Source organism: Cynocephalus volans, chromosome 7 (genome assembly GCF_027409185.1).
Source record: "Cynocephalus volans isolate mCynVol1 chromosome 7, mCynVol1.pri, whole genome shotgun sequence".
Lineage (NCBI taxonomy): Eukaryota > Metazoa > Chordata > Mammalia > Dermoptera > Cynocephalidae > Cynocephalus > Cynocephalus volans.
Genome location: NC_084466.1, coordinates 66,257,407 through 66,270,161, shown reverse-complemented (window position 1 = coordinate 66,270,161; position 12,755 = coordinate 66,257,407). Strand labels below are relative to the sequence as shown.

At 35.5% G+C, this 12,755-nt stretch overlaps 1 protein-coding gene across 1 annotated transcript in view; it reads right to left on the bottom strand.

The window, feature by feature from the left end:
• Window positions 1-1,260: 1,260 nt before the first annotated feature.
• CYSLTR2 (cysteinyl leukotriene receptor 2) overlaps window positions 1,261-12,755 on the bottom strand; it is a 35,746-nt gene continuing 24,251 nt past the window's right edge. Inside the window, exon 2 of the mRNA XM_063101652.1 lies at window positions 1,261-2,351. Coding sequence (XP_062957722.1) covers window positions 1,295-2,350 — 1,056 coding nt within the window. The 5' untranslated portion in view covers window position 2,351 and the 3' untranslated portion in view covers window positions 1,261-1,294. The remainder of the gene's footprint in view (window positions 2,352-12,755) is intronic.

Genomic DNA, 12,755 nt, shown 5'->3' with positions numbered 1-12,755 from the left:
CCTCATGAATGGATTAATGCTCTCCCTGTGGATGGGGGGTGGGTGCGAAAGCTGTTTGTTTATAGGACCCTGGCACCTCCCCCCTCTCTCTCTTGCTTCCTCTCGCCATGTGATCTGCTTGTACCCACTGGCTCCCTGCCACTTTCCACCATGAGTAGAAGCAGCCTGAGGCTCGTACCAGATGCAGCGGTCCCAGAATCATGAGCCAAATAAACCTCTTTTCTTTATAAACTACCCAGTTTCAGGTATTCTGTTATAGCAACACAAAACGGATTAACACACCAGTGCTTTTCTACATTCTCTCAAAGTGAGTGAAGGCAGCACAGCTCCACTCATGTTCAGACAGAATGTTGGTAGAATTTCAGAGGTATGACAACCTACGCAGCTCAGCTCGCCTTCCACCCACCCTCTCCCTGAGTGCCCAACCCGCACCCTTAGGGCCACCTTCCTCATTCTGGCTCCCATCCCAGTGGATTAAAGGGCAGGAATGAGAACTGCAGTGAACTCAGTCTGAACCCAAATCTCAAAGTAAAACCGGGATGCACATTCATGACCCCCTTTCTCCCTGATTCGACACACAATTCCTCCATCCCCTAAGGCAATGCCCCAGGTCCTCCTCCTACTCCTGTCCCTTCTAATCCCCTGGCAAGAGAGAGGCAAAGAAAACATTCTTGCTTTCAGTGTGCTAGAGCCCTTCTAACAGTGCAAAATAAAATTCCTCCTTCCTTCTGCTTACCACCAGCTCTCTCTTGCCTCAGTCTTTCTTCCCCCTTTTCTCTCACTGTCCTTGTTTAGGACCTTGACTCTGCTTTGTTACAAGGCAGCTTTCCTCTGCACAAAGTCTTTCCTGTGAATTCTTAGAATTCACTTCTTGTCTGCTCTGGGGCCTCCAGCAGCTTTGTCAATTGCCTATATCTCATGAGACTGAAGAGAGAAGGGGAGCTGGAGAAGCGGGGGAAGCTGGGGCTGACTTAAAGTTAACAGTTTAGAATTTCTGATGGGTTAGAGATTTGGTGCAGAATCTGATGAAAAGTAGGATCCACTGTGCTTGGCGTTTCCCTCCAATTTGACATTTCAGCATACAAGACTCTAGTAGGAATTTTCCTCCTATATACCTCATTTAGACTCAATCACTGAAAATATACCTCATGAAATTTTTGAAGTAGGTCTTATTAACACAACCATGTTAATTAAATGTTGGGAATTGACATTTGTTGGGAATGGGTAAATACAAAGGCATTTGGAGACTATGAGGGAATGAAGGTGGACACAAAGACACAAGAACAGTTCTCACCTAATAATTCCTTATACTCTTGTTTCCTTTTTTTAACTCCACAGAAACAGGAAAGCTGTACTTTCTCTTTGCATTCTGTGGATGACTTTTTCTGAGCGCAGCCCTTAGTCTGTCCTTAAAATTCTCCCCAGCAAAGTAATAAAGCAAAGGGTTGAGGCAGGTATTGGCTGCTGCCAAGGCCAGCGTGATGACCACGGCTTTATGCAGCCCGTCTCTGCATGTACCCACTTCCCACGTGATGAGATGGAGGGTCCTCAGAGTGTGATAGGGCAGGAAACACAGGAGAAAGATGATCAAGGCAATAATGATAGTGATCAGTGGCTTCCTGTAAGAAACACGCAGCCCCAAGTCTGGGATCTTCACCTTTAATAGGACTCGAATGATCAGCAGGTAACATATGCTCAGTGTGCATAATGGTAGCAGGAAGCCCACCACCAAGGCAAGGTGGTTCATGATCTTCAGTTTAGCAATTTTATGGGGATTCACCTCTAAGCATGATGTGACATTGCCCTTTTGCTCAGTGCCTATGGTCATAAGCATTATTGAGGAAGCCATAATAAAGATCCACATGATCCCACATAGGATCCAGGCACTCCTGATGCTGGTGACATGTAGAAACCGGAAAGGGTGAACAGTTGCCAGAAAACGCACAACACTCAGCACAGTCAGGAAATAAATGCTGCTGTACATATTGACGTACAAAGAATAAGACATAATTCTGCAGGCCAGGTCCCCAAATACCCAGTTGGAACCTCTGAGGTAATAGTCAGCCCTGAAGGGCAGTGTGCTTATGAACAGGAGATCTGAAATGGCCAGGTTTAGCATGAAAACATTCACAGATGTAGACTTCTTATAAGGCTGCAGGAAAACATAAATGGAAATGCCATTTCCCAAGGCTCCCCAGACAAATATTATCAGGTATACAATTGGGTAAAATTCTCTCTTGAAGTTTTCAATCATGCAGTTCCTGTTGCTGTTGTTATTGTTGAAGGTGTCATTTGGTTCCATTTCTGATATGGAGATGGATGGAGGCAAGGACATAAGTTCTTTCTCCATGCTGGATTAAAAAGAAACAGATACAAATAAAGTTACTTTGTATATTTCCTTTTTTCCTCCTGCTCACTGATTATACCTTTCCAGGTTTTAATGGAATAGGGAAAAATACTAGTTTTCTTTGAAATTTAGTTGAAAAATATCAGTTAAGACTTTACCATATGCTGCATTATATTTCATGATAAATTTACTAATTCACAGAATGTAGAGTAACCATTTATTTGGTTGAAACTAAAGCCTCAAACTTGGGGAATTTGTGACCTAGTGCCCATGTGGATGTGAATGCCTCCCTGTGATACCACAATGTAAATATACTGGACAGCAAATTTCACTTCAGAAACTATGGAGGACAAAAGGAAATGGCACATTTCTTAAAGTGATGAAAGAAAAGACCTGCCAACTTAAGATTTTTTATCTAGCGAAAATATCCTTTAGACACAAAGGGGAAATTGAGACTTTCTCAGTTAATGGAAAACTAAGAATTTGTTGCCAGAAAATCTACCCAAAGAGACTGACTAAAGGAAGGTTCTAAACTAAAAGGAATTGACAAAAGAAAGCACCTTGGAACATCAGAAAAGAAGAAAGAACATGGTAAGCAAAAATATTGTAAATACAGTAGGCTTTCCTCCTCTTTTTGAGTCTGTTACATTTGTTGGTTGAAACAAAAACTATAACTGGCTGATGTGGTTTTAAATGGATGTAGAGGAATTATTTAAGATAATTATATTATAAATGGGGGACAGTAAAGAGACATAAAGGGAAGTAATGTTTCTGCACTTCATTTGAACTGGTAAAATGATGATGCTAACGTATATACCAGTATAATGTAATACCTAGGGCATCCACTGAAAAGCCATACAAAGAGATATACTCAAAAGTACTACAAAAAAATCAAAATGGAATTCCAAAAAGTGTTCAGGTAACCAACAGGAAGGCAGGGAAAAGAAAACAGATTATACAAGCAGAAAACAAAAAATAAAATGGCAGACATCCCTCGTGTAGCAATAACTACATTAAATATAAATGGCCTAAATATACCAATTAAGTGACAAATTGGCAGACTAGAATATGTATAAAAAAATATGACCCAATTATACACTGTCTACAAGAAACTCACTTCAAATAGCAGTATAGCAGATTGAAAGTAAAAGGGTGGAAAAATACATGTCATTCAAATGAAAGGAAATTAGTAGTGGCTCTTTTAGTACCAGATAAAATCAACTTCAGAGCAAAGAAAATTAACAGAGACAGAAAGAAACATTATATAACAATGAAAAGATTTATCCACCAAGAAAACATACCAATTGTAAATGGGTAGGCACCAAACAGCACAGTTGCAAAATATGTTAAGCAAAACTGACATAACTGAAAGGATAGAGAGACAAGTCCACAATTATAGTTGGGGACCACAAGGCTCTCTCTCATCAATTAATAGAGCAAGTAGACAAAAAACTCATCAAGGATATAGAAAAACTAAAAATACCATCAATCAACAGGATCTAATTGACATCTATGGAACACTCCATGCAACAAGAACAGCATACACATTCTTTTCAAGTGTTCACAGAACATATACCAAGATAAACCATATCCTGTGACATAAAACAAACTTCAATAGATTTAAAAGGGCTGAAAATCATATTGAATGTGTTCTCTAACCACAATGGAATTAAACTAGAAATCAGCAGCAGAAAGATAATAGGAAAATCTCTGAACAATTGGAAACTGAGCAACACACTTCTAAATATCCATGGGTCAAAGAGGGAAATCTCAAGGGAAACCAAAAAATATATTGAATTGAATAAAAATGAAAATACTGCATAGCAAAATTTGTGAAATACAGTAAAAGCAGTGCTAAGAGGGAACTATAAAACACTAAATACATACATTACAAAAGAAAGAAGTCTCAAGTCAATAATGTAAGCTCCCACCTCAAGAAGCTAAAATAAATAAATAAAGAAATAAATAAACAAACAAACTCAAAGTAAGGAAAAGGAAGGAAATAATAAAGAAAACAGCAGAAATCAAGGAATTTGAAAACAGAAAATCAACAAAACAAAGAACTGGTTATTTGAAAAGATCAATACAATTGACAAACCTCTAGTAAGACTGAAAAAAGAAAAAATAGAGCAGACACAAATTACCATTATCAGGAATGAAACAGAGAATATCACTATAGATACTTCAGACAACAAAAGAAATTTGACAACTTAGGTGAAATGAACTAATTCCTCATAAAATACAAATTATCTCACCTCACCCAATATTATGTAAACAATTTGAATAGCCCTATAACTATTAAGAAAATTAAATTGGTATACTTCCTAATTTTATTTTATGAAGCTGGTATTATCCTGATATCAAAACCAGAAAAAGATTGCATAAGACAAAACAAAAGACTATGAATCGGTATTTCCTATGAATATAGATACAAAATACCCATAGCAAAATATTAGCAAATAGAATTTAGCAATATATAAACAGAATTCTATGCCATGAATAAGTAAGATTTATCCTATAGATGCAAGGCTGGTTTGATATTCATAAAACAGTTAATGTAATTCATATTAACAGGCTAAAAAAGAAAAATCATATAATCATATAAATGAACACACAAAAAAGCATATGACAAAATTTCATACTCTTTATGATCAAAACTCTCAGAGATATAGGAATAGAGGAGAACTTTCTCAATTTGATAAAGCACATGTACAAAAACCCTACAGATTACCTTAAACTTAATGGTAAAGACTGAATGCTTCCCCCTAAGATCAGGAACAATGCAAAGATGTTCACTCTCACTGTTCTTATTCAACATAGTGCTGTAAGTTTTAACCAGTGAAATAAGTCATAAAAGAAAATAAGTGTCATACAGATTAGAAAGGAAGAAATAAAATACTACCTATTTGCAGATAACATAATTGTGTACACAGAAAATTTCAAGGGATCTACAAAATCCCCTCTCTCTCTGTCACACACACACATGCACAAACACATGCACAAAACAAAATAACAAAAACCTCCTAGAACTAATAAGTGAATTCGGCAAAGTCACAGAATACAAGATAAACATAAAAAAATAAATTATATTTCTATATACTAGCAATGAACATGTGGACACACTGAGATTAGAAGTACAATACCACTTACATTCATTGAAAAATAGAATGAAACACCTAGGTATAAATCTGACAAGACACGTACAGGACTTTATGCCAAAAACTACAAAATGCTGATGAAAGAAATGAAAGTTCTAAATAAATGGAGAAACATACCATATTCATGGACTGGAAGACTTAACAGAATAAAGCTGTCTGTTCTTCCCAAACTGAAAGACAGAATTAATGCAATTCCCCATAAAATCATTTTAAGATATTTTTTGTAGATATAGACAAGATTCTTCTAAAATTTATAAAGAAAGGCAAAGGAACTAAAATAGCATTTTGAAAAAGAATAAAGTGGGAAGAATTAATTTACTCAATTTCAAGACTTATTTTATAGCCAGAGTAATCAAGACTGTGAGGTATTGTCTGAAGGGTAAACACATAGTTTAATAGGACAGAATAGAAAATCCAGAAATAGACCTACACAAATATGCCCAACTGATTGTTGACAGAGGTACAAAAGCAATGCAATGGAGAAATGATAGTCTTTTCAGAGGTGCTGGAGCAATTGGATATCTATAGGCAAAATAATGAACATTGAACTAACCTCACACCTTATACAAAAATTAACTGAAGTAGATTGTGGACTTAAAGTAAAACATAAAACTCTAAAATTTTTAGGAAAAAAGAAAACAGAAGAACTTCTTTGGGATCTAGGGCTAGGCAAAGAGTTCTTAGACTTGTCACCCAAAACATGATCCATAAAAGGAAAAAAATGATAAACTGGACTTCATCAAGACGAAAAACTTTTGCTCTGCAGAAGGCCCTATTAAGAGGATGAATAGGCAAGCCACTGACTGAGAGAGAACATGTGCAAACCACATATGTGGCAAAAGACTATCTAGAACATATAAGGAATTCTCAAAGCTCAACAGTAAAAACAAAACAAAACCAAAAAAGCCCAACTAAGCAAAAGACATAACATTTTAGAGGATGTACAGATGGCAAATAAGCACATGAAATATTGTCCAACATCATTACCCATTAGGAAAATGCAAATTAAAACCACAATGATATATCTTTACACACATATGAGAATGGTTAAAATAAAAAGGAGTGACAACACCAAATACAGAGAAACTGAATTACTTATACATTGCTGGTGAGAATGTAAAAGGATACAGTCATTATGGAAAACAACTTGGCTGTTTCTTTAAAAAAAAAAAAGGTAACTGTGCAACTACCATACAGTCTGGTAATTGTACTCCTGGGCATTCATCCCAGGGAAGTGAAAACTTATGTTCACATGAAAACCTGCACATGAGTGATTATAGCAACATTATTTGTAAAGGCCAAAAACTGGAAATAACTCAAATATCCTTCAATAGTTAAACTGTGGTACATACATACCTTGGAATACTGTTCAACAATGAAAACAGTGAACTATTGATATATGCAATAACTAGGATAACTCTCCAGGGAATTATGCTGCATGAAAAATATCTTAAAAGATTATATAAAGTATGATTCTACTTATATGACATTCTGGAAATGACAAAATTATAGAGATGGAGAACACAGATTAGTAGAGCCCAGGATTAAGAAGACAATGAGGGTGGGAGAGTGGGGTGTGGCTACAGAAGGGCAGCTTGAGGAATCCTTGTGGTGATGGAAATGTTTTGTATCATAATTGTATCATTGTCAATATCCTGGCTGTGATATTACAATTCCATTGGGAAAAGGATAGGAGGTATTTCTCTTTCTATTATTTCTTACAACTGTATGAGAATCTATGATGATCTCAAAATGAAGAGTTTAATTAAAAAACATGTAGATATGTTTTGAAAAGGATGCCCTAGGATGACTGCAGAATTCCATCTAGAAAGAACTGCTCAATAGTTTTTGTGTTTAGGAACACGTGGATTTCACAAGGGCCCCTTCTCCCCACACACCATTCCTCCCCAACCTGTGCACACTGTACACCCGGAGAGGTGATCCCAGGAAAAATGGGAGAAGGCTCTCAGGAGCCTTGTTGGAATTGGTAATAAAGCCAACTTGTTCAGTTACAGGTGTGTTTCTGGTTGTCTTGTAGTGGGGAGCGTTGACAAAAACAGTTTCACCAATATTCATCTGAAGTCTTTGCTGCTTTGAGCACATACCCTCAACTCAGTAGAGTACACACATCTGACACTCTTGCCCATGGCTAGAGATAAGTTTACACTGAATTGAGCTCTGATACTTTTTTGAGAACCCTCAGCAGTATGTTTATTTTGTTTTCCTAGGAATAAAAACTCTGAGACTTTTTAATTACCTGATCAGATTTTAAAATATGGTAAGTTGGGAAAATTGTTTCCTAGCCTTCTAACAACTTTTCTATAGTCTGTCTATCACCCTGAGTGTTCTTTGTCTAGAAGAAGAAAAGTCTAGAAGGAAAGGACAAGCAAAGGCTCCACAAGTCTGTCCTCAGATGGCCCAGGGGCTGAGAGTTCAGAAGGACTGGCCTTCCTTGGACAGACTTTATTGTTTGAACAAATTTTGTTGCGGGTCACCATTTCAAAACTTCTAGGGACTTCGTCTTTCTGACCCTGAGAACTACTTTATTTCATTTTTCAGCCCTGATTGGAGACAACTGACCTTTGACCAAATTCCAGAGATAAAAAGTCATTCTTATAGACCATAGCAGCTCTTGTGGACTCTAATGAATCTAAAATTATACCTCTTCCAGGCCAGATATCTGTTTCCTTCAGGCTTCCTCACTGCAATGCAAACTTGCGTGCTTATCTCTACAACCGGCACAACTTCACCAGGGACAATATGGAATTGCAATGACCACTCTGGGGAAATTTTTGACATAAACAAGATTGTTTACCTGAGAGGCACTTTAGAACAAAAAGTGAAGAAACCTTCAAGAGGAGATGGTTTTGTTTGTCTAGGAGAGATTCTTTGGTTTAAAGTTGGAGATAACCCCTCCTTTATTTCCATTCTTGGGGGTCAATAAAGTTGGCTTTCTTATTAGATTAATTGATAAAATTGCCAAGGGCTTAAACCAATTTTAATGTCACTCTTTCTTTGTATTATATTTCAATATCTGTTTTTCTATATATAAACTTTATTCTCTCTTTTCAGAGAGAAAACAATTAGCCTTTTTTAGTGTTCATTTTCAATTCACCTGACGCAGGCTCCCTTTTCTGTCTTTCTCTCTCTCTTTTTTCCCTCTCTATTCCTCTTCCTTTCTTTTCCCCTCTCTTAGGAAATTACTGATTACCTTATCAAAAGAGTCATTTACTTTTTATGAGCACATTCTAGGAATATCTCATCTAGATAAACAGTCAAAATGTCTGGAAAAAAGAAAGAAAAAGTTATTAAATTGTGTTTCTTTTTGTGGACACTAAGAGTATATTTGCATTATAGCTTTTATTATTATTATTATGAGAAAATAAGAAAGGTATTATTTTCAAGTTAAAAGAAGATTAAATTTTTGGCATGATTCAGAGTCTTCAAAAAATTACTTAATATGAAAACTAGTGTCAGCACAATATTTTGGTCTTTATAAGGCCACGGTTAAAGTTCTTTCGATTAAACTGAATTTCCTACAATGGTTATGTGAGTTAAACAAGATTCCACTATTTCTATAACTTGTTCAAAATTTAAAATTATATGTATAAAATTGTTTTAAACTAAAATGGATGATAATAATGAATGTCTTTTTAAAGGTTTAATTTTATGAAATTCTTACAGGGCTACAAATCATAAGGATTTAATAAGTTAACTAAAATTGCGATTTTCTGATCCTTAACTAACTTTAAGGTCTTAGACAAATGGTTAATTAATAAATCTTTGGATGAATAGAAAATTTCTAAATAAGAAAGAGATACAAATGCTGGTCACTAAATATAATTTTAAGCTTTATTTCTTAACATGGCAATAGATTAACAAAGTATGCAAATGCCTTTGAATGATGCATGTTTATACATCAAAATTGTTTAAATTATATGAAATAAGTGCTACTAGAAAAATATCTAAATAATTTTGATTTTTTTTCCTGTTTCTTTTGTGCCTGAAGAAAAGAAAGACATTACTTTAAAGATAATAATTAATATAAATGGTTAATACAGAGAAATGCAAGTATGTATATAGGATATTGAATATGGTCTTGTTTGTTTATTAGGAAAGTTGAAACAGTTTATTTAGATGGTAAATGTAATATGATATTCACATTATTTTATTTAATAGAATTAATTTTGAAGCTATAAACATCTTAAATTTATTATCTATTTATATATTTACATATCTGTGTATGTCTAAATGTATACATGTATATTAATTAAAGTTATACTGCAGATTACTAACTGAATAATGTACAAAAAGAGTAAAATTAGAATTTGGGTATTTAAAATATGAAATAATTAAGTTATTTTATGTCCTTATTAGTAAGGATTTCTATTTGTCAATAATATATTCTGTTAACTTTCAGTGCTTTTGACACACTTTTAATTCATTCTTTAAAAGATTCTTTGCTTTAAAAAAAAATAAAAGTTAAGTTCTTTAGAGTATGCATAAAACAAATGTTCAAAGGCCTGGTTTTCCAAAGCCTTGCGGTTTCAAATATTGACCTTGCAAAGGGCAGGAAAATTTCCCCAGGCTATATAGTCTCTGTTGTAAGATAAAAAATTGTAACACAGCAAGGTTGCTGGCTCAAAGACAGACAGGTTACTGATTGATATGTAAAGATACTGGGAAATTGCTGTAAGAAGAGAATGTTTGCTAAAATCAAGCTTTTGTTAGTGGATCGACTTAATTGCATATTACCAGCTTCTACTGTTAAACTTGTTCAACTGTACTTAGCAAAAACCCCACCTGTGTCCTTGTCATGTAACTTCCTGGTCTGAAGAATAAATGCAGGCAGAGAACCCCAATTCGTGGTTAATTTTCCAAATGGAAGGAACGCCTCGCTCTTGAGGGTCCTGGGAGATTAACCCCTTTTTGAGGCTTCTCACTGCTCAGAAGAGATGGGCTTTGAGTAATCTTTGGCAGCTCTGTCACCCAGGGGAAAAGGGGTGACAAATTCATGGGAGGCAAAGCAACAAAGTTCCTAATAACTATTGTTGATTCCTGTGTGTTTTTACAATGTTATTTCTTGACTCTAGATACTCATGACTCATAGCTCATCTCCTTAAACAACTGTTCTTGATTCTTCCTTTCCCAAATTCAAGACTCAAATTCAGAATAATTAAGCTATTAATATGTCTTCTGTGCCTAAACTATCTGCTATGGGTTGAATTGTGTCCCCCAAAGTTTCATGTATTAGAAACTTAATCCCCACTGTGACCATTAAGAGGGTGAGAAATCCTATTATAGTAATCAAAAGGTGGGTCCTTGAAGAGGTGATTATATTGTGAGGTCCATGCCCTAGTGAATGGATTGATCCATTCATGGAGTAATGGGTTGATGGTAATAGTTGGTAATGGCATGGTTCTGATGGCTTTATAAGGACAGCCAGTGAGCAAGTTAGCTCTCTTGCTCAGCCATTTTGCCATGTGATATCCTGTGTTACCATAGAATCATCACCAACCAAGTCCTCACCAGATGTGTTTCCTGGACTTTGGACTCCCCAGACTCTGAAACTGTATGAAATAAATTTTATTTCTTTATAAATTACCCTGTTTAAAGTGTTCTGTCATAAGCAACAAAAACAGACTAAAACACTATCTTTGGGTTTCCTTTAATGACCATTAGATAACACAGATTACCTTCATCCTGTGAAAGAAAGGACAATAGAAATAATCAGATTTTTAAATATCCTTTGAATTTTAATTAATTTAAAACTATTATGAGATTTGGATTTCTAATCCCTTTTTAAAAATAAATGAATAAAACTATTATAAGAGCTCTTTTGTTTATCAAACTTAGTAATAAAAAGCTGATAAATTTAAAAAATAATTTTTTCCTAATGATACTTAAGTAAAGAATGCTAATATAAATATCTTTAAGGGTTAAACACTTTTTTTTTAAGTTAAAAGAAACATGATCACATTTAAGCACAAAGATCACTGTAACAACTGTGTATCAAAAGATTTTTTTCCAGGATTCTAGATTTGCAAACCCATTTTTCTTCTGTCATTAAAAGTCTGAACCAGGACTAGGGGTTCTGACTCATTTACCCAGGAATCATCATTCAGTCTTGCATTAGATCCAGTAGCCATGGCATAGCTGTCTTGTCTAAGAGCCATAGTAGCTGCACTTATAGAAGGCTTAAGTCAACTTACTCACTTAGTTCCAGGGTCTTCACTAAACTTAATTTTGCTATTGTTTTTATTGATAGAAACAACTCAGGATTTTTCAACTAGTCACCTAATTTCCTATGCAATTGTTTTAGTTTCTCTTCAAACATTACCACCATGCATCACTGTAAAACTCTAAACCCAGCTACTCTCCTCTCATCTGTGAAAAAAAGAAGACCATGATTGGTTACTTCTGTTGGGGAACTATCCATACCTCGCATGAACCTTCTAGAATTTCCCTTGGATATCACTCACTTAATTTTGTTTGTTGTTGGTTCATACTAAAAAAAAGAAAAACTAAGAATTGCCAAGTAGGCTATGCTATCACAGACCTGAATTTGGTTGAAATAAAAGCTTTTTTTAAGAAATAAAATAAGTTTGATGGCTAAATTAATTGCCTTGATCCAGACTTGCCAGCTGACAAGAGATAAAAGCACAAATACTTATGCTGATATAGGGCACATGATTTTAGGTCAGTCCATGAATTCAAAATGCTTTAGAAATGAAGAGATCTATGGCCAGCCTGTGGCTCACTTGGGAGAGTGTGGTGCTAATAACACCAAGGCCAAGAGTCGGATCCCTATATAGGGATGGCCGGTTAGCTCATCTGGGAGAGCGTGGTGCTGACAACACCAAGTCAAGGGTTAAGATTCCCTACACCAAGTTAAGGGTTAAGATCCCCTTAATGGTCATCTTTAAAAAAAAAGAAAAAGAAAGAAAGAAATGAAGAGATCTATTGACACCACAAGAATCCCTATAAAATAGGCAATGAATTAAAGAACCTTGAGATGCTTTGCTATTACCTAAGGAGAGCAATAATAAAAGCAGAGTTTAGCAAAACTGCTTCATGATATTCCTACAACAGCAGTGATAAACTGGCAATGCTATTAAACCAGCATTGGTGGGGTAATTTTAGGGGGACTGCCAAGGATGTTCCAGTGCATCCTCTACCTGCATCCGCACAATCCTAGTAGGACTGTAAAGGTAAAACAGGGACAACCAAAGCCTCGAGACCCCTGTGAA